The 22,066-nt window shown below is 43.5% G+C and overlaps 2 protein-coding genes across 5 annotated transcripts in view; one reads left to right on the top strand and one right to left on the bottom strand.

The window, feature by feature from the left end:
• Gng12 (G protein subunit gamma 12) overlaps positions 1–6,356 on the top strand; it is a 118,623-nt gene extending 112,267 nt beyond the window's left edge. For all 4 annotated transcript variants that reach the window (XM_074079794.1, XM_074079793.1, XM_074079796.1 and 1 more), the window contains 2 exons: positions 705–823; positions 2,477–6,356. In XM_074079794.1, the coding sequence (XP_073935895.1) occupies positions 731–823; positions 2,477–2,602 (219 nt within the window). In that variant the 5' untranslated portion in view covers positions 705–730 and the 3' untranslated portion in view covers positions 2,603–6,356. The remainder of the gene's footprint in view (positions 1–704; positions 824–2,476) is intronic.
• A 12,553-nt stretch (positions 6,357–18,909) lies between these two features.
• On the bottom strand, positions 18,910–21,657 carry Gadd45a (growth arrest and DNA damage inducible alpha). The gene is made up of 4 exons (XM_020182442.2): positions 21,383–21,657; positions 20,885–20,986; positions 20,508–20,745; positions 18,910–19,583 (listed from the first exon to the last, which is right to left on the bottom strand). Exons 1-4 carry the CDS (start codon positions 21,424–21,426, stop codon positions 19,470–19,472), a joined length of 498 nt encoding a protein of 165 aa, XP_020038031.1. The 5' UTR covers positions 21,427–21,657; the 3' UTR covers positions 18,910–19,469.
• Positions 21,658–22,066: the final 409 nt, after the last annotated feature.

Consider the following 22,066-nt stretch of genomic DNA (forward strand, 5'->3'; position numbering starts at 1 on the left):
GGGGATTAGCGAGAATCTTGGCCAGCAGAACAAGGCCAGGGAAGGTCAAAGGAAGGAATGACAAAGTTTCATCAATTGTTTCAGCTTTTTGGCTACTTTTACATCTTATTTGATGTTTACTATGGATCTGTCATTGAAAGTCCTTCAGCTGAAAGCTTCCAGGTTTGTCTTGAGTAAAAACTTGCTTACTTGCCTAATGGTCTCCAAATGATTGCACATCTCAATAGCACCTTGAAAATGTGCACAGTTCTCTAAAAGAGGGAGCTCTCTCATTTTCTGTTGCTAATAGTTGCATCAGGCTAAAAGTTAGGAGAGAGAGCCCAAAAGAAAATCAAACCTTCTATTAAAGTAGGTAAAGGGACTGATGTGACAAATGCTTACTTCCATATGTAGACATGTCTTCATTACTGCAAATGTTTATGCATATTTGTTTCTTCCTAGAAAACTGTTCAAAGGGACACTTTGGGGCTGGATGTTATGCTGCATTGATTAAACTGTTAGTCTGGGTTTCTGCAAAAAGATTTATGTCGGAGTTCAAGTGGATGGCAAGCTGAAAGCCCTCAGCCATTCACTAGATTTGAGAGGGCCATGATGACTGGGAAAATGCATCCATTTCCCTTCAAATAACACCCATTTTTAGAAGCTTTAAATAAACTTTAAAGATGAATGCTATTCACCTTTAAAAAAAAAAAACTTCCCTTCAGATTGCAGGGAAGAACAATCATTGAAGATGTCCAGCAAAACAGCAAGCACCAACAACATAGTCCAGGCAAGGAGAACTGTGCAACAGCTAAGGTTGGAAGCTTCCATCGAAAGAATAAAGGTAAGAAGCTTGACAAGATGAGCTGTGCCTTCCACTCAGTACCCCTGCTCCTGCAGGGCTGGGACACAAGTCAGAAAAGATAAAGCCATTTATTTCACCTGGTTCCAAGGACTTTCCTAGCACATAGGCTGAACGTCTCAGCACCTTAATTTTCCTTTCCTACCTAGCACGGGTCTCATTTCAAAAGAGCTGAGGAGCCAGATGTCTGAGTTCACTTCTTTGTCATAAGACCCTGCACAGGATTTCCTCATGAACTGCCTTCCCCAGATGAGCATGGTCAAGTCATGTGATCGCTGTTTCCAGAGCGGACAGGGGTTCCAGGTGGACTTCATAAACACCATCGTCATCCCTCTGGAATTTACCAAGTGTTCTAGAGTTATCAGTGCAGTTGAGGTAGTCTTCCATAACAAGTCAGCAGTCAGGATCTTCTTTTTAGGACAATGCAGCTTTTTAAATGTTTCCCCCTCAGAGACCACCTTCTACCCCCAGGGTGAGTAATGCCAATTGTAGTAGTATAGAGCCCCAAGAGAAGCCAGAATGCATTTCCTTATGCCATCTGACTTTGAAATCTTTCTGCTTCAGTCCCATGAGAGGACTAGGCAGTGAGAGCCCTGGAATGTTGTGACTAATGCTGTTTCCTAGAAACTGAAACAGCCACCTGATAAATTTCTCTGGGCCTGGAGACAGTCACCTGTCTTCATAGCACAAGGCTCCCAGGCCCTGTCTGCCCCACACTCCTTACCTTACTCCCCGATCTGATTGCTACGTGGGATTTCCCACCAACTTCTGAAACAGGGCTTGGTACTTCCCGGGTCTGGCTTGTGCTGGAGTAAGACACAGCTTCTTCCCATGCTGCTTTTGTCCTGTGATTTCCCCCATGCCCTGTCACTAACAGTAAATCTTGAAGCTCTACGACTTGGCTCCAGAGTTGTGGCTCCAAGCCCATAATTCAGTTTTAAACTGTTCTGCATTCCAATCTATTTGTTCTTGGATAGGAACTAAGATATAACCTTCCCTTGATTCACACACACTTTCCTTCCCTTCCCCCCAACTTTTTATTTTGAAAAATTTCAAGCCTGCAACAGAATTTTAACAAGAAACATTCATAATCTCTTTACCAATATTTCACTGCTTGTTAACATTTAGCCATTTTTGCTTACATTCTCTGTGTGTGTGTCTGTTTCTCCAGACTTACACAGAAGACGCTTGTAATTTTTTTCTTTGAGCCACTTGAAAGCTACTTGCAGTTCAGGATTATCTAGTAATAAATAGTACTTAACACACAGTCCATTTTTGAAGAATCCAGGCCACTCACTTTGCAGAATTGTCCTCACTTAGGGTATAATTGTTTGCTAATTAGATTCCTATTAAATGTTTTGGCAGGAATGCAGGCTACTAGCTGGTAGGGTACCATTGGTACTCACACAAGGGGACACATGGTATCTGATTGCTAAGTCTGATCACTTAGTTAAGGAAGGCCTTACCCACTAGGCACAGTTTTCCTTTGTACCTGACAAGGAAAGCAATGCTCTGAGACTGGTTATCCTGTTCAAATCAGTCTTCACTCTGCGACTCAGCTTTCACATCCACTCTTGAGGTTTGTAAATAGTCTTCTCTTTCTTATCTTTTTGCCTTCGTTTGTCCCTACACCAGGTCTCAAAGGCATCCGCGGACCTCATGTCCTACTGTGAGGAGCACGCCAGGAGCGACCCTCTGCTGATAGGCATACCAACCTCAGAAAACCCCTTCAAGGATAAAAAAACATGCATCATCCTATAGTGGAACAGTGATACAGCTCCTCGTCTCTTCTCAACACAGCAAAACTACAAGCAGCTCCTCCGAGAGCTTTGCCTTCAGCTTATCTGGTAACCACTGCTAATAACTAAAACACTCTTCACTTGGACTCATGGACTCTGAAGTCTTCATCTTCCAAGTTGCCCTGTCTTTAAAATACCCTTTACTGATTTAATACAGAATAACAATCTTGTTTTCCATTTGATGACTATGGTATTATATTGGGTTGCTGTATTAGGAAAGCTGGTATGGGCCTTTTAAAAAACACATTTGCATACTTTAAATATATAATTGATTCAGATATGTCAAAACCTAAATTGCCTAAGTATCAATCAAATTAAAATGCCAAGAATAACTTCAATCCTTAAACCTTCGTATTATATTATGTTCTTCACAAAGTTTGTGCCAACCTGTATAGTATCCAAGGAGGGAGAGGGATGTGTTGCGTATATGTACATCTTTGTGTATACACGGATCCATGCTTATTTTCTCATGGGAAACCCCCCTTTTTCTATAACATCAGCTCTTCAACTCTAGAAGTTGTATCTTTATCTTGAGTTGTGTATAAGTAGAATAAAAAATTCTTTTCGCATAGCTGCTGTACAAAGAGTAAAAAAGGAACTTCCTAAACATGATATCATTATAATCAGGTAGCAGAGTCCTCTCTTGAAATCTTACCGAACCTCTTAGGTTGTGATAAACCATGCCAACTAAAACTTTAAAGCTGAACTGAAAGCCCTCTGATAAGGTACTGATTCACAAGGAACCTTTGGGCTCAGCCATCCTAAGTCTGAAAAGGGGCAGGAGATTCTCCAGTGGACCTTGGCAGCTGCAGTCCAGGGTCCATGATCTCTGCTGGATTGGGGTAGACACCTCTGAAATTTCCCCCTGGTGATTGGAATGAGACAGAGTGAATTATCAGCCCTGCCAAGAGAGGAGCAGAAATGTGTGAACCAGCTGCTGTCTTTGGCCCAGCTGTGCAAGTCAGCCCTCTCTCTTTCTCGCTTGCCTGCCTTGTATCTTTCCTCTGCTGCCAGAGTATCTGTTTTCAGAGGGGGCATTCCCCCCCCATCCTCCCATGTGCCAGGAGAAGGGAATGCATACAAACCATGTAAAGTGTCAAAACACGTAAGTTCTCAGATACCTATGGTTTCATCCCTACCTTGTCCACAAACATCAAGGGGAAGCGAGGCCTCCAAAAGTTTGCATGAAGCAGGACATTCCTTGGCCCAGAGGTTCCAGCAGCTGAATATTAGCGCCTCTATTTTCTTCTCATCCTCAGAATGTTTGGTGGGAATCCCAAAGGAATAAACCTCCCGTAGCAAAGAGTGTGCCTTGACTTTGTCACAGAGGAAAAGAAGGTTCTTTTTAAATGTTCACTTAGAGGTCCAAATCATACACTAGGCCTGTGATATTTTAATTCATCTTCAATTCATTAAAATAACAACTAATGAAGGTTTAAAAACTTATTCTCAAAAAGGATTCAACCACCAGAAGGTGTTATTTACAATGGCTTCCCCTACTTATGTTCAATCTGCCCCCCAAAAGCAAATCCCTTTTTAAAAAAATCTAACCTCTGGGCTTTGAGTATCATGTCCGTTGACAGTGAGCAAATGTTGTACTGTCTCCAAATGGCTCAGAGAGTCTCAGTATTTCTCCAAGTCACCCATCTGCTCAGCACTGTGAACTGACCATGTGGAAGTCACGGCACTGCCTGCAACCTTTTTGTCACCTGCTGCTCAGTTCTGTAATACACCCACCTCACACATAAATCATAGGCACCTGTTCAAGAGGGAGAAAGCTTTTGCCTTTCAAAAGGTAAAATTAGAAATGTACACTAAAAAGATAATTTTTATATTCAGTGCTTCACTTAAGGAAACATTCTTTTTTTTACAAGTATATTTTTCTACTGATAGTTTCAGAACACTAATCTTTACTCTAATTTTTAACGTTTCTTTAAATATTTATAATGCAGCTTATTACAGAACGTTTTCATGAAATTTTACTGTTCTCTCATGTGCACACATTATTATTAGTAGCAAGCATATTTTATTCTTTAGTACTGGAACGTAGTCTTTGGCCTAACAAGATACATTTTGCTATCCATTTGTAAGATGCTTGTAGCGGTAAGAAATGGACTTGAGTTCCCAGGAGATTTCATTTTATTCTCACTGCTCAGATGGAATAAAGGCTGTGAGTATAATGTCTTGTGACTTCCTGGTCAGGTATGGGGCATATTTATGAGAAAATGAAAACAAATTTTTCAATGCTGGACCCAAGAGTGGGAAAATTGTAGTCAAATGTTGACTTACTTATAACTAGATGTCTGTGTAAGAAGATATAATATATGTATACATATATATGATATGCCAAAGTCACTTTTATTTATCTGGCTTTTTTTCTACTTGTGAAGCCACAACTTAGCTGTCTGCAGTAGTTGGTTTCTGATGATAGACAGGTGCCCAGCAGGTGTGATTTTTTTTCCCTCTGCACCTACATATACACCGGCAACTTCTTGGCTCCATTGCCATGAAACCGTTCAGCTGTGTTCAGTATATTTTGTCTTTAATGACACTTCTGGTAACAGTGATCTTGTTCTTTCATTCTTATAACTTAAGTAGCATCATAAATCTGTCCAGCTGAGGCCACAAGACCATGGCTAGATCACGACTCCACAAAGTATTTTACAGAAGACACATTTTAACAGTGAAAATACTTTATATACCTCGTGGTTCACAAACCATGAGTTGTAGCCAAATGTTTTTTCTTTTTCTAAAAAAAAAAAGTCAGTTTTTAAAATTCTTTATTAAAGTGAAAATTACCAAGTTTACCTTTTAAAGAAAAGGCCTAATTTGCTTTCTCCATCTCTGGACTACTTTTGTACTTACTAATCTTTAATCTATCAGGAAAAAAAAACTTCATACCGATGACTTAGTAATGTTGATGCATAAATTAGCTTACATAGTGAAGGATGTGCCAAATTATCTCTTCAGATGTACCTTCTCAACCAATTTGTAACTAAGGTAGTAGACTGACTGCCTTGAATTTTTATTTAAGATGTATAGAGAAGCAGTGCATAGCAGTCATTTCCCTGTGAAAAAAAATGTAATACAAGAGTACGTTATGAGTTGTATCGATTTCTTTCATGGTAAGCCTGTTGATAGGAAAAACACCGTAAATCAAATAGAATTATATGTGTATATTAAAATAGAGCACTTACCTGATGTCAGTGACCTGGATTGTAGCTTTGGATCATTTTCTTATTAATCCTGTGCTGTGTGACTTTGGACAAGGCACTTCATATCTCTGGACCTTCACTTCCCCATTTATAATAGGGGTTGAAGTAGATGATGGCTGAAATCCCACCTGTTCCCAGATGCCTTGGTTCAATGACCCCACCACTCCGCTGGTCCTGCCAACATGTCGGTGCTATAAGCTGCTTCTATAAAACTGGTTTGTCTATAATGTGCGCTCACTTGATAGCTATGAAAGGCCTTCTTGTTATACAGTGCTTTTTTTCCTAGTTTTACGGACTTGGTTATGATGTCTCATTTTTAGCCATGTAACTACAAACATATATTCTGTCTCAGTAAATTTTCATTTGATATATTGTTGAGAATTTGTTACTTTCTGATATTCTTTGGCTACTCATCTGTCCAGCATCTTAATAACCTTAACACTGTGATGGTTGTTTGGAAATCTGTTCTATGGAAAGAATAAAAGCACTTACTTCACAGTTCGCATGGTCACAGATTTGAAAGAAGTTTTATTAACAGCACCCTTGCTTAACCAAGCATGGTCACACTTGTAATCCCAGCACTTGGGAGGTGGAGGCAGGAAGATCACAAGTTCAAGGCCAGCCTTGGGCTGCATACTAAGTCAGCCTAGAATACATAGGAGGAAGGGAGACCCTGTCTCAAAACACCAAGACATTGCTTTCTTTATTGGGTCAGTGCCTCATTGTATCATTCTACCTGTGTTTTGCTCAATAAATTAACAAATGACCATTTCTCTTCTAGTTTTTCCTCATTGGTTCTGTTAACATTTTTTGAGCACCTGCTGGGAGCTGGGTGCTCAAAGTCAGGCTCTGACAACATGCTGATATGTTAATCTCTGAGAGCCACCTAGCCTAAAGCACTCTGGATGGAAAGGACACATACACTAACCTCTGTTTACCATGCAAGAAGCACCGTCACTCAGGTGAAGCATGGGGTGCTGTGAGATGCAGGGAAAAGAGGGGCACACTCCCCAGCAGAGAGGCCTTCAGAGAAGACTTCCAAGGGAGGTGACATTCGAGCTGGGGATTGAGAGGCAGAGGAGCACTGTTGGCAGTGACTTGAAGTGGAAGGAGATGATGGGAGGAGGAAAAGAGTGAACTCCATAGTGGTGAACTCCATACTGGTGTTCCCTGTGAGCAACAGGGAAGCTTAAGAGTCAATAAGGACTGACACCATGATTCCGCATGTATGGAGGGCAGTTTCCCATCCTGAGATCCAGTGGTGACCATGGAAACAGATAACAAACAGAAAGGTCATTAGACTTCTGGTGACTCACATGCATCTTTGCATGTTTGCTGAAGGTGCCCTGCCTCCTCCTCTGTCCTTTCTCCAAGGGATGGGATTCCCACAGAGCTGAAGGGAGGGCGATATCTCCCAAAGAAAGAAAAGAGAGGCAGCCGAGGAGCACCAGATTACAAACCAGGCAATCCAGGGAGCCAGCCCCTCTGAGAACCAGGACTACCACACATCCTCAGGGTGGGAACAAAGGATCTAGTGAGAGACTGAAGATCTTAGGTGCTTTGGTCATGAGAAATAGCAAGTGACAGTTCTAACCAACTTCCCCAAGTTGTTGCCACTTTGCATGGGGGATACCTGTGCTGGGGCTGGCAGGAGACTGGGCAAAGGTGAGCTTTTAAAAAATAGAGGGAGGGTAGAACTGAAAGGGCATTCATAAAACTGGCAGGTGAAATATTCATTACCTGAGTGACGTGAATTAGAAACAAACCTGCAGGTGGTAGTGGTGGCTTAGCATGGAGGTGCACATCAACTCTTTCGGACATACGCCATCAGCAACTTTTCATTGGCAAGAGGGTCAGTTACACAGAGACTCAGGAATTTCGCTGTAAGCCCTTCCGTTCATGGACTTGTCACTCCCTCACTGTGCCCGTTTGCAGTCTTTGTAGAATCAGGCCTCACCATCAACGCTAGCCATCCTTGCACAGCCAGGTATGCCTAGTGTTTTTAGCTGGTTTTCAGGTTACCACTCTGTTTGCCACTCCACCCCTTTTCCACTGTGAGCAGCAAATAACCTTTGCCTCAGATGAGCCCTTTCGCTCCAATTGCTGTCTCCTTAGCAGTCATTCAGATCTGTTAAGGCCACTTAACTGCAGGCCAGCCCTGAATAAACAGGCGGTGTTAGCCTAAGGAGCCATTGCTTCAACTATCAATTTTTTCAGGATTTTCTTTGCCCTTCAGGAAAATGCTGTCCCAGTAAATTTATGCTAACTGCTAATGACTTCATAGATCAGTCTGCAGAAGACCATTGCACTGTAACATAGAACTGGAGAGCACCAAGGAATGGGAGTAAATGGCAATTTTAGGCATCGTGGAGGATTATTACAAATGAAACATAATTAGCCAAGTGTGGTGGTACATGCCTGTAATCCCAGCACTCTGGAGGCAGAGGCAAATGGATCAAGAGTTGGAGACCAGCCTGGGCTGGCCCAGACAATCCATTCCATTATGAAAGCAAGTAACTGAAATGTCTGAGGTACAAGGTCTGTAGACCCATTCACCCCTCCCCCCTGCCACCACACACACCTACACAACTACTTAGTGATAAAAGGGAGAGCTTCAGCCATAAAAGATCTTGAGTTTGGTGCCAGAAGACATAAACCATGTGACATTCATGAGGGCCCCGTGCATCCAGAAGACTGGGTACTAAGACATGACTATAGTAGCCACTCCTCGAACACATGTGGGCAAGGGTACCTCCACATCAGGCACAGGCAGACTGGGTCAGTACTGTTCCCCAGGGTCAGGGTAAGGACAACCATACAGTAGACATGGGGTTCTAGCTAGTATGTCATTTTCTCCCGTTCAGTGCTGGAGATTGAACTCAGGCCGTGCTACTGAGCTAAAGCCCTAGTTAATTGTTTAACTCACTAGTTATGTGATTTTATATATACACGGAGAGCTAAAACTAGCACAAGATGTCATAAGGATTCCTTCTAAAACATAGCTAAATAAAAAGGCCAGTATACATTTTTAATGTAAATGTATAATCTCACAGTTTGTCCATCAGTAAGGAAGAAACTGTGCAGAAGTCTCATGGAGAGTGGGAAGACTAGCTCCACTCTTGAAAACCAAACCCCAAGAATCCCCCATGTAGACAACACATGTCTACTTCCAGCCTTGAAATGCTTTTTCCCATGGTCAGTGTATTACAAGTGTGTTCTAAATAAACCTTGTAGATCTGACGTCAATGGAGTCCATTTCAGCATGGTCCATACAACACCTGTCAATATTTATAGACGTAGGTGCAAGGCATGGGGACACCAGCCTGGGAATTATTTTGCACGTGGTCTCCCATTTAAGACACTCAACAAAGACTGTTTAAAGGAAAGCAGATGTGATTTAATCCCATTTTACAGATGTGGAAACAGCTCCGAGAAGCTGAGTTATGCTACATCCTACAACTAAAAATTACAGATCTGTGCCAGTCAGACTCTGCACCCCCTGATGGCCTTCATCCTGTGATATGTTTTATTATGGAGTAAAAACAATTGACAGTAAGTTTGGGAATTTTGAAATCAAGTAAGGTAAGGTGAGAAGTAAATTCTTCAGTAACCAGGAGTAATCTTGGGCCTAGTATACTCAGGCATTTACTGTGACTAGGTAGCATTTTGCATTTATTAATTCATCTAATTCTCACAAGAATTCAGGAGGGGATACAATTTTATTCCTATTTTACATATCACTGAATAGAAGCTTGGACAAATCCAAATGTGTATTTGGTATGCTTTTCAAAAAAAAAAAAAAAAAAAACCTGAATTTTTCATGGTAGTCTGTATGATTCAAAAAAAAGGATATATACAGCCCCCTTTATCCACAAGGGATATCTTCCAGGATCCCCCTGTGGATGCCTGAAACACCAGATAATACCCAACCCTCTAAGTTCTGTTTATTTCCTACACATACTTACCTATGATAAGCTTTAATTTATGAATTAGACATGGCAAGAGGTTAATAACCACCTAATAATAAAACAGAACAATGATAACATACTGTAATCAGTGTGTTACTGTAAAAACATACAGTAAAAGTGAAACTTAGGAATTATTTGCACCTTCTGGAATTTTCCATTGAATACTTGTCAACCTCAGTTGACTGTGGGTAACAAATATTGGAAAGTGAGACTTGGGCAAAGGAGGACTGCCATACCCTCAGATCAGGAAGCATATATTCTTTTCTGACTGTCTCAATTTGCTGTGCACCCTCAGGACATTTACGACTTCTAGATTTGTTTCCTTGTATATTAAAAAGGATTTCAGCTAGGTAATATTTAATGTTTCCTCTAGGTTTAAATTTCATATAAATCTGAGAGAGGAGCGCAACTCACTTTCAGTTATTTTCCTCCTCAAATTAAAAATCAGGAGAAGCAAAGTTAGTATGGAGTGAGAGAAGGAAGGGTATGTGGGTTTGCTTCGGATAATTATAGGTACTTAAAAGATATTTAAAGAATCACTTCCTGATACTTCAGCTCCTGACTTCTCAGCAGGATTGCAAAGGCTTTTTAAGGAAAAACGAATTGCAGAAAGATATTTTGCACATTGACTACCCACAGCTACTAACTAGAATTAAGCAAGCAAAAGTCTTCACCAAACCAAAGTACCTAAGAACTTTCTGAGATGAGTTCCAGAGAACACAGCTAGAAAAAGGAAACCAGCCCACTCAGATGTAAGTGTGAGTGACAGGTCCTTTGGTTTTTAGAGGCAAAACACAGAGGAATTCATTCATTCGTTGAGCTCCCACTAGGAATATAGCACCTCCTGTTAGCACTGTGGTATTTGTCCTTAGATAAACCCAGAAAAGGGTTTATCTGTCTCAGGACACTTTGGGCAAGAATGATGGGGAGTGGGCAGTAGGAGGCAAACACAAATTACTATGCAATGTGGTTAATGCTATTACTAAATGTTACGGCCTGAGTGAGTCAGAAGAGATTTTACACAAGAGGCAAACTATCATTTGGGTTTTGGAAGATGCTTAGAAGTTTGTTGATGAAGACTAGGGAAAGGATAGTCTCAGCATTGAAATAGTGTGTGCAAAAACCCTAGGTTCTAAAGAAGCCTGGAATGTCAAGGTAACAGAGGTCTTTGTGACAGAGTAACAGAATGTTGATGAGTTTGCAGAGAAAAGTTTGGTCAGGTCATGGAGGCTTGAGTTCAATGGTCAGGTCATGGAGGCTTGAGTTCAATTATATTTAGTAGTTGGTAGAGATTTTTAAGCAGGGTCTTGGCATATCCTCTGTTATCATGAAGATAATTACCATAGTCAGGAGAATAAACCATAGTGGGAAAAACTGGTGGCAATGCTTCTCACTTCTGGATATGTCACAGTCCTTTTTATTACTGTTCAATTCCCCTATTCCTGTTGCCTTCCTCCAAGTCCCCCACCCCCATTTATCTCTTATCTACTATGCAAATAATCCTGCCTTCACCAGCCAAAAAAAATCAGGGTCACCTGGCCTGAGTGTCCCGTTTCCCGCCCCCCCCCACCTCCACCACACACACCTGCACTCAGACTCACTCTGAACAGCGACTTCCATTCAAGGGCAAGCCCTCTGACTCTTCATCAGTATTTTCCAAGGGCTGGTCCCTGCATTTCTGCCTCCTATCACCCATGTCCTCAATGTGCTGGAATCTGGCTTTTACTCCCACTGTCACAAAGAAACTAAATTTACAGAAAGCAAAATGACCAGCCAACTCCTAATTTCAAAGGCCTGCCTCCTAGACCCCTCTAACAGGTGAGTCATTCTCTTCTGTAAACTCCCCATTCTGTGCCAACAGGTCTCTCATTCCCTCTTGCCTTCTCTTCCTGTGTCCCCTAATTTCCAACCTTGGCCACTGCTTTGTTCATGCTCCTCATTTTTCTTAAAGATCACATTCTCTCTCACAGTTGGCACGCTGGGTCCCCAAATCTAAAACATCCAGCCCCAATCTTTTGTCCAAATCAAATTTATCTACCGCCAACTGGTCTTTTTTTATGTAGCCTAACCAGGTCTCAAACTCTAGAACTCAAGCCATCCTTCTGCCTCAGCCTCCTGAGTAGCTTGGACTACAGATGTGTGCTACCATGCTAGATGTTTTTAACAGCCCTGAAACAATGAGTATAAAACCAAACTCATCTCCACTTCCTACAATTGAGTTGGTAGCACTATTAACACGAAATTACCCCAGCTGGAGGCCCGAGAGGCATTCCTGAATTGCCCAAGTACTTCAAAGATCCACCTCCCAGTTTCCTAATCAGCTGCAACAAGGTGGGCCCATGTCCTTCCTCCCCTGATCTCCCACGAAAGTCTCCCATCTAGACTCCAGCCCCTATGTTGGGCCTCAGCATTAGGGTTATCAGTTGTCTTGTTTTACTTGGAACTGTCCCAGTGTTAGCACTGAAATCCTACATTTCAGAAATCTCCCCACCCCCATTCCTCACACTACTTTTAGTTGCAAATGAAACTAGGTTAAGTACATAACTGAAAATCCATGCATCTAACTTCAATACAGCTGGACTCAGCTCTGCTTTCTGGTTTCTTCTCTGCCCTTTTGTATTGAATAGACTTAATCTGTGTGGCAGGCAAGATGAGTGTCAGCACTCATAGACCTAACGGTCTAGGCAACCCCAGAAGAGATTCTGCACTAAGAAGTCTAAAGATCTCTGATTGGCCATCTAAAATTACCTATCTATCTCTGGACCAATCACCAGGGCCAGAGGATAGGTCAGGTCCACATGACAAATCTCACCTTGAGGCTGGTTTCAGGGGTGTCAAGAAAGAAGGCTGTTGAAGAAAGAGGGAGGTGAGCAGGACAGTCAGGAATAATAAAAGCTATCCGTCTACACTGCATTCTCCTCCCACCCCTCCCAGCACATGGTGGCCTGGGCAACTGAACACATCTGAAAAAAGTGAGCCAGACAACACTCAGAGCTGAACATTTTTTCCAGTGTAAAATCCTCAGAACCACCTCACTGCCTGCCAGCCCAGTCCATGCTCCTGAGAAGGGCATACAAGGCCCTCTGTGATTTGTCTCTGTCTACCTTTCCACTCTCTTCCTTAACACCTAATCCTCAAGTAAACACCACAGAAACAGACCCAAAAGGCCACACCCCCTCCCCTGCCGAGCTCTGAATCAGGCTTCAAGATTCAGGTCAAGCATTACCCTTTCCTGGAAGGCCTCCTGACCCCCCACCCTGCACTCATACGCACACATTGTGTATTGCCAGACCTGCCATGACGCCACACTGATTCGAAAGTTGTCTATGTGTCTGGCAGCTTCCTGTAAGCAGAAAAATCCACGTCATCAATTTTGTGCAGCAAGTTCTAGCCTAGTACTAGGTATACAGCACGTGCCCAACACTGGACTCTGTTTGTTTATGAGAGAGTCTTGTTCTGAAGTCCAGGCTGGCCTCAAACTCACAATCCTACCTCAGCCTCCCAAGGGCTGGGATTACAGACAGCAACCTTGGATTTTGAACAGAACTGCTCTGATAGTCCAAATGAGAGATACAGAACTAAACTATGTTCCTGGAGAGAAAGTAGATCAATAAAAATTAACACAATATAACTGAGGGTGTCATGCTGCATTCAGTTGTTAGGCTATTTACTGGGGGGGGGGTCTTTTTAAAATTTAAATAGCATTGTAATTTGCAAACCTAGAATAATTGCATAGAATGCATGCAAACATATCTATGCAAATACTTAGAAAATGGCCCTCTGGAGGTGTGATTATTATTAGGTTACATGCATTGGGTACTTCTAGGAACTGAGCTAAAAGCTTTCTATGCATCGTTTCTTTAATCTCCATGACAACCCAGTGTTCCAAGCCTTATTTATTTCCTTCTTTTTATAGGAGAAATAAGTACCACTTAGAGAAGCTAGGCAAACTTTCCCCAGTTCTAGCCAGGATCCAGGCTCCCAGCCCAGGACTTTCTGGCTCCCCAAGCCCATTATCTCACCTGTTCTGCTCTTCTTTGCATTTTGCCAGCCTCATCCTTAACAGTTGAAGCAAAATGAAATCCGAAGGCTGTTCTCCAGGTGAGCGTGGTTTCATGCTAACTGGCAATTCCTTTGATGACTTTAACATAATGAAGTTACGGTGACAGAATCGTGTGTTAAGTGGTGATACTAAGTCTACGGCTTTTCTGCATAAATTCTTTCTCAGACCATTAATTCCAGAAAAGATGTTAGCATAAAAGCACAGATACAAAGATCCCTTGTCCAGTGATGTGGTTCTGTGATGAAAGAGAGATGAAAGAGAATAATTCTTAGAAGTCTCCTCTCTCTGCTTTGTGTCTCCTTTGGTTTTCCCCCAGGCTCTGTCCCAGTTATCAGATAAGTAAAAGATTAGATTCAATTAGTTTCATTCTCCCCCAGGCTAACTCTACTGTCTGGTTGGCTTCTTAGAGACAGCTCTAGTATAAAGAGGGCTGAAGCCACAGTCCTGTGACACAGGACTATTCCTGTGACTTTCTCCAACTTCTGAGCCTCAGTTGCTTTATCAGGGAAACAAATGACTGAGTAAATCCAAAAGCACATTGTAGCCAGAAAGTGCAGATGGAAGAAAACAGGAACTCCACTCACTTCCCAGCACCTGCTATGTGCCCTACACTGGGTGGGACGCTGCAACCATCACAGTTACCTTTGTCAAGACCATCAGCTTCTTCCTCAAGTGTCAGCACATAACAGGTCAATGGGATGACCAGCTCAAGGCGGAGGGAAGAGCCCTTCTGTTTGTGGACTTTCCCACCCTTTGTGGTTCTGGTGATCCCTTTGGTAAACTAGGAAATTCCAGCTCCGTCCCCAGGTGGCAAACGGTTATGCTACGACTCCCCTTTACAATCTCCTGGGCAACCTTTGCAGAGCTATTCCTCAGCTCCTGGGGGTGGAGGGAGGACAGTAAGGAGAGACAAGGCTCCTTCTCTGCCCTACCCTGGGACTTGCAGAGTGTGGCTGAATGGGAAGCTGGAATAACTCTGGGAAAGTGTGGGTTGCACTGTAACCTTCCCTGATGACAAGAGTTACCTGAAGCCCTTGTTTAAAAAATAAATCCTTGAACCTTATCCCAGCTCCGCGTAATCTGAAGCTTCTGGGAAGGGATCTTGAAAATTTACATCAGCAGTTCTGATACCTCAAATGCTTCACTTGACTTGACGCAGGTCGCCATGTTAGTTTTGGGGGCAGGGGTGAAGAGTGGACCACACATGCCCAAAAGGATTAGGGAAAGAGGCCCATGTGAATCCAACAAGTAGAGTTAACAATGGGTGGGGCAGGGAGCAGGGGGGGGGGAGGGGAAGGTCTGTAGCTAACCGGAAATCCTACAGAGGAGGCTCCTCATAGCTTCAGCTGCAGCTGCCATGCAGGATGTGAACCTATTGTTGCCACTTTTTCAAGAGACAATAGAAATCAAGATTTTTCTAAGAAATTTGTCCATGCTTAGATGTTTACAGATGATTTTTTTTTAAGATGTTAAATATTGTGTGAACCAAATTTCATTTGGCCGCCAGTTTCTAATGTGGCGTTAGGACTTCGTGAGTCATAGTGCCATATTTTCCTGGCTCTCACGTGGGGTGGTGGTAGCATTTTGTCTCTTCTGTCAGTTTTGCCAATTTTTTTTAACCTTTAACCCCCCCCCCACCCTCCCCACCGGCCAAGGTGCTAAGGATGGAACCCATGGCCTTGTACATGCTAGGCAAGTGCTCTACCACTTGAGCTACAGCCCCAGCTCCAACCCGACCAGTTTTTTAAACAGCTGGCTCTCTCCTGGTAGAAAAAAGCTTGACAAGCAGCACAATCATGGTTTGATTCCTACCCTCTTGCCACCTTCTCACCCACACTGGGGGACATGATTGCATGCTGGCATTGCTACTTCCTAACAAATTAATCTCTCTTAGAGTACCTACTTCTACAGGATTGCCATGAATGGGAAGGGGTTGCAACAGGTGCACAAAGCTAGCCCCAAATGTGCCTTGAGCTGCAGTTCCTCCTCCATGAATAAATGCACACACTCTCCTGAGCTTCAGGTCTTCCTCCTACAATAAATGCTCTGCACTTGCCACTGGCAGACCTCTTCCTTTTGGTATCACTGGGCCTGGCAAACATTCATGATCCCAGGATCAGGTCTGAATACACCCCCACTATCACTTATCAGGGATATTCCAGGTAGCAGGCAATTCCATAAACTGCATATCCTTGAAGGCAGGTGCTTCTGCCTCTTTTATAGCCTTGGCAGTGCTTATCTGGGTTTCCTCTAAACTCTAAATGTTTTCTTTGGAGAGGGGGTACTGGGGTTTGAACTTGGGGCCAGGCAATTGCTGGACAGGTATGCTATAGCTTAAGCCACCCTTCCAGTCCTCTTGGTGGTTTTCATCAATGCAACAATTGCTTCACAGAAGTTCTTATTTTATCTAAGGACTGTTAAAAAGAAAAAAAGAAAGATTCAGCACTCAATTTGAGAGACACTGGCTTGGTGTTAAATCGTAACATTGAGTTTTGTTCTTTTGAAGGAAGCACCTCTAACTGCTTTCAGCATTTTAGCACATATCATAGAATAAAATGTAACACATGAATGAAAAATAGAATAAAGAATACAATTACTTCATAACAATTACAGTAAGGCATTTCAAAACATGCTGTGGAAAGCTAGTTGACAGCACACAAACACTCTTTCCTATAAATGACCCTTTTAAAATAAATTGGGAAATAGTGCATTATAGGAGATTAGTTACTTTACTGGGTCCTTACCTATAAAAGTTTAACTTACTGAGGCCCTTGGTTAATTGTAGGAAGGAGGAGGCAATGCTACTTCTGACTCTGAAGTTTAAATTGCCAGTGAAAAAAATAGGTATTTTCCACTTTTTAACCTACAGCATACCGTAAGTAGATGTGGGGATTTTTGTTGTAACATTTCTACCTAGTGTACAAGAAGTAGGCTTAATGATTTTTAAAGCAACAACTGAAGAATATTAACATCAATTAGAGGCTGATGCCATACGAGTAATTGTGTTCTTATTTACAATTAACTCAAGCGTTTCACGATGGGATTTTTCAATGCCATATTAACTTTAGGTTATGTTTAATCAGGAAATAAAAAAGTAAAAACTGAAAGAGTTGCATTGCATTCATTGTTGATATTTTCAGCAAACAAAATAATCTGAAGAATGTACACTGCTACTTCATTATGAATAAGCATTATGAAGTTAGAAAATCCAAAACCTTTTTTTAATAGTATAGATGTTATGAGAAACAGATCTCTCTGAGGCCTTAAGCAGTGTCCTATTGCTGTCACTTGGGTTTTAGTAATAAACACTCTAATGAGTAACTATCCTGTGCCAGGTAGTGAGATAATTGCTGCCAAGTACGTGCTAACTACTGAGCTACAACCATGAACCTGATGTTAGTTCATGTCTTCCAAGAGAGACAACTGGATGGTTGGGTCGTTTTATCTGCATTTTACAGACAAGGAACTGGATGGAGGACTAGTCAACACTGACTGCTACCCATTCGCTTTTCACTGAAGGACACCGCCTTTCTCCACTCAGCCTACCTAGTTTAAGTGACCTATTTTTGCAGAAGGGTTTAAATCAAACAATCCTTCTGAAAAAAGGACTGAAATATCCTTACTTTAGTGGGAAGCTTTTTTGATTTTGTTTTTAAAAAAAAAAAGTCTGCTGTTTAAAACTCACTGTTGTCAAACTTCTGGTAATATAAAAAACAAATATTAAATTTAGGTTTGGAATTATGCACTGATTTAAAAATACAAGAAGGCTAAACAGGGGCCTAACCCTCCTACTCCACACCCCCCATCCAGCAGATGTGGAAAAGCAGTAACTTCCTTGCAAGATTAAGGGCTCTTGCAAGCCCTTAAGAGCCTATGTTATAAGATACGCAAAAACTTTAAGAGTTTCGGGTTGCTGTTGGTTGTTTTCTTGCTCCTTTTTCCTGTTTGTATGCAGTCATAATAAGGATGGCAGGGGAGTCATGGAGGGGCATGATTTGAGAAGTAGACAAAGGAAAATCCTGTGGCTAAAGCTATGCTCAGCCTTGCCTCAGTAAGCATTTTTGTCCTTTGGCTCTGCCTACATGAGATTGTTGCAGTTAATTACCAAGTGACCGTTCCAAGTAAAAATATTATTGTTCTGCTGTAGCCTTTCCTTTTTTTTGCTTCTTCCTTCTCTGCCATCTTTCCCATCTGATATAATTTAACCAGATCCCTCAGAACCATAGTGGAAATGTCCAGCTGGAAGGTACAAAGACCAAGGAGGAGATAAGGGCACCTCAAAACTTTGCCAGGCCAATTCTGTTTGTTACAGTTCTACAAAATGCACCAACTTAATACTAGTAGTCACTTCCTAATAGGCCTCTTCCCCTCAGTCACTCATCCCAGTAACCATTTCTCATAGCCCTGTTATCTTCCTACAACACTGATCCTGCCACTTCTTCTGCAGACTGGAGGCCTCTGAAGACTACTCAAGTTTACAGAAGGAAGTCCAAAGGTATAAGGGTGACACAAATGTCCTTCACAGTCTGGGCCTAATCCCCACCTAGCCTTTCTAACCCTCTTTCCCTTATCTTTCTCCAACAGAAGCACAGTCACTCTATGTTCTCTGAACAAGTTGTGATCTTTCAGGACTCCAGCACCTTTACACAACTAAGTTCAGTTGCCAGCAAGATCACTTTCTTCTGTCTACTGAGGGAATGGGAACTCGTTTTTTAAGAACCAAATACAGTGATCTTTCCTTAGTAAAAGTTTCACTCATCTCACAGGAAGCTTTGGTAATTCCTCTCTGCTTCCACATTTTTGCAAACAACTTTATTTTAGTACCAACATCACTGAATTGTAATTATCTATTCAGATTTTCCAAGTTGAATCTCTAATCATTCCTTTTCCCTAACCCTAATCTTAAATCCTCTTATAAGTCACCCATTTTTCTGACTTTTGAGCTAATATCAAACCGGACATCACTAAAATGTCTGTTAATAAAGTGCAAGTTACAAAGACAAAAGAACACATTGAGAAATGATGCAATTATTCATACCAGTTTATTGTAGGTATTGTGTTTCAAAAAATTTATAGCATAAATAACCTTTCATGTCATAAAATAACTTAGTACAATTTATAATAAAACTTTTGAGAATTTAACATCTCACCAAAATACAATAAAATATGGTTTTAAAATATGATTAACCCTTTCAACTTTTCTTTTACTTGAGGGCATATAAACCAAAAAATACCCAAACTACTGCTGCACATTGAAACTTTCACAAAGCATATTTGGTTTATTTTAATGGAACTCAACCATCCTAAATTAATACATAGTTTTCTTTCCTGCAAGTTCTTTATAATGTTTGTCCTTTTGACTTCTATTTCTGTTTCAACATGGCTTCCTTCTTATTTTCACCTCTTTCCATCTGCAAAGTCATCTATCTCCGGGTCCTCAGAACATGTAGTTGAACTCACTCAGCCTCTTGACATCAGTTTCTGTAATCCTTGCATCAGTGTAGGGAGTAACTGCTTGAGTAACTACAAAGGTATTTCAAAACTTCAGTGCAATGTGGTTCAGTTATTTTCATTCAGATGCCATCACCGTTCAGGGAGGTTAATCACAGGAACCCACTGATCCATATAGCGACTTTCCCGGCAAAAACAAATAAGTTGACTCAAGGCAGGATCCTTCCATTGTGATGAATGTGGATTCTGGGAACACATTTAGAAAAAAATTAATTTCCCATAAAAACATCAGCATTTGCTATAATTAGACTACTTGTGAAAGGCAGATACCTGAACATTCTTTTTTTTTTTTTTTGTCATGTGTCAGAGACCAGTTACAAGCACAAAAAATAAAATTTCTACGTAGTCGGGTTTCCTGCAAAATCATTAAGAGTAATTACTTATTAACTATATTCTGCAAAGCCTAAACACACTAACAGGTATGCAGGTGCATACCTGTTCCGTTTTGCATAAGAGTATCAACCCAAGTTTGCCCTACCCTACTTGTATCATGGCACAGCCAGGAGTGACCAATTCTGAAAAGTAGCTGCACTGGAATTGCCACCTGTTCTCTTCTCAAAATATCAGAGTATTACTTTTCAGGACTAGCAAAATAAGTAGGATGTCACTTTCCTCCACCAGTCAAAAAGGAGAAATTTGAAGAAGTTAAAGCCAGCACATCTACCTCTGAAAACACTATCTACCCACCCAAAGGTTTTTAATCAGGAAAAAAAAAAAAAAAAAGTCGATGAAAAAAATGCAAGATTGCAAAGTGGGGGGAGGGGGGAATTCCATTCTATGTTCTTAATGTATTTCTAGGGAATTAATAAGGCCTGTCTCCTACACTATGGCTATTTTTAGCTGTGACTGGCAGAGAACGAAGCTGACTTCTTAATGAGGGGTGAGCCAGGAATTTATTTGGCTTTATCTAATCTGCCCTGCTAAAAGAATTAGTCACGCGAGGTAGTGCAGAGGTAGGTAGGGAGAATGGGCTGACTGCTGACTCACACGGATCCCTTCCGCTGCTGGCGGCCGCCAACGTGTTTGGACATGTTCTTCTGTCCCCAAGAAAACCCCGAAGATGAAACAAACTCCCACCCCCGGGCCGAAAGTCCCCCCACCGTGGCTCACCGTCACCAGCACGCAGTGCAGGTCGGGGGGCTGCGCGGCGCCCCCGCTGGCCGCGGGGCTGGCCTCGGTCCCCAGCAGCAGGAGCTCGGCCAGCCGGCCCGGGTTGCTGACACGCAGGATGTCGATGTCGTTCTCGCAGCAGAACGCCTGGATCAGGGTGAAGTGGATCTGCAGAGCCACGTCCCTGTCGTCGTCCTCGTCCGCCGCCAGCAGGCACAGCACCACGTTATCGGGGTCGCTATGGGGCATGATCGGGTGGCACGAGTGAGCTCAGAGGTTCGTCCCCCCCCGGCCTGCGTGGGCACCCCGAAACTTCCTCCCCATCCCCCGAGGTGGGGGAGGGGCGACCACGAGGGGACAGCGGGGACCCCACTTACACGTTGAGCAGCTTGGCGGCCTCGTACACCCCGACGGTGATGGTGCGCTGACTCAGGGCTTTGCTAAGCACTTCCTCCAGGGCGTCCCCCACCTTGTCCATCCTACAGAGGGCAAGGGCGACAGAGCCATCAGCTGGGAACCCTCGAGGCCGTCGCCGTCCCCTCGCCCTGCACCACGACCTCCCTCCCTCCCTCCCGAGGACCCAGCGCACCGGACCTTCTGCAAACCCGGGGGCAGCACCGGGGGCAGCACCGGGGCCGTGTCACCTCCCCTCCATCCCCCTCGACACTCATAACCATGACCCCTGCATAGCCGTGCGCGCCCCGATGCCCTCCCCGGCTGGGGGCCACTGCCCCTATCCTTCGGTGGCCAGGCGCCCCGCGGACGGTGCGGGAGGTGCCCGCACCAACTTTCCCGCTCGGCCCCTGCCTCCGTCCCTCGCCCCGCTGCAGAGGCGGTCAGATCCGGCCGCAGGAGTCCGCGGACAGACGACCTACCTTTCGGTCTTCTGCTCTCCAGCCGAGAATTCCTCCAAAGTCATATTGCAACTGCAGGTCCCTTACAGAGCGCGCGGCGTGCGGGCTGCTCCTGCCCCCGGGGCGCGCCGGCGCCGGCTTTCTGCGCTCGCTCCGGCCTCGCGCAGTCCCGCCGCCTCTCTGACCAGCCCAGGCTCCTGCGGCCGCGCCGTCCTCCCCGCCCGCCCCGCTCGCCGGCCCCGCACGCTCGTGGAGAGAAGCGACACCAACTCGGCAGCTGCCTCACAGCCACTGGAGGACAAAGGGCCTGGCTCGCTGGAGTTATTCAGCCAACCCTCAGCCAACCACCTTGAGACTCATTTGCATGCAGCGCGACCATTGGATTATGCAAATTAACCTATTTCGGCAATTTGACCCCAGCTCCTGGAGTCAGGCAGAGGAGCGGAAGGGGGCGGAGTCACGCGGTTGGGGAGCCCAGGGGACAGGGGCGGGGCAGAGATCGGGAAGGCGGGGTCCTGAGCGGGCTCCCTGATGCGGTTGGTGGGGGCCAGCTGGAGTGGAGGGCTTTGCAAGTGGCGGGAAAGTGTCCTCAGATTGGGCTCAAGCAGCCTGCCAAGTGTTTTTCTAGTTGGTGCACATTTTTTTTTTATTATCGTTTCATGTCTTTTGTTTTAAGGGGTTGCTATGAAAATCTATTTCCAGGGT

The sequence above is a fragment of the Castor canadensis genome, chromosome 7 (assembly GCF_047511655.1).
Source record: "Castor canadensis chromosome 7, mCasCan1.hap1v2, whole genome shotgun sequence".
Taxonomy (NCBI): Eukaryota; Metazoa; Chordata; class Mammalia; order Rodentia; family Castoridae; genus Castor; species Castor canadensis.

Coding starts and splice junctions, on each gene's coding strand:
- Gadd45a (XM_020182442.2), bottom strand. CDS start 21,426: ATGACTTTGGAGGAATTCTCGGCTGGAGAGCAGAAGACCGAAAG. Junction 20,746..20,884: donor GCCGCCAAGCTGCTCAACGT/GTAAGTGGGGTC, acceptor CATGCCCCATAG/CGACCCCGATAACGTGGTGC. Junction 19,584..20,507: donor TGCACTGCGTGCTGGTGACG/GTGAGCCACGGT, acceptor ATGTGTTCCCAG/AATCCACATTCATCACAATG.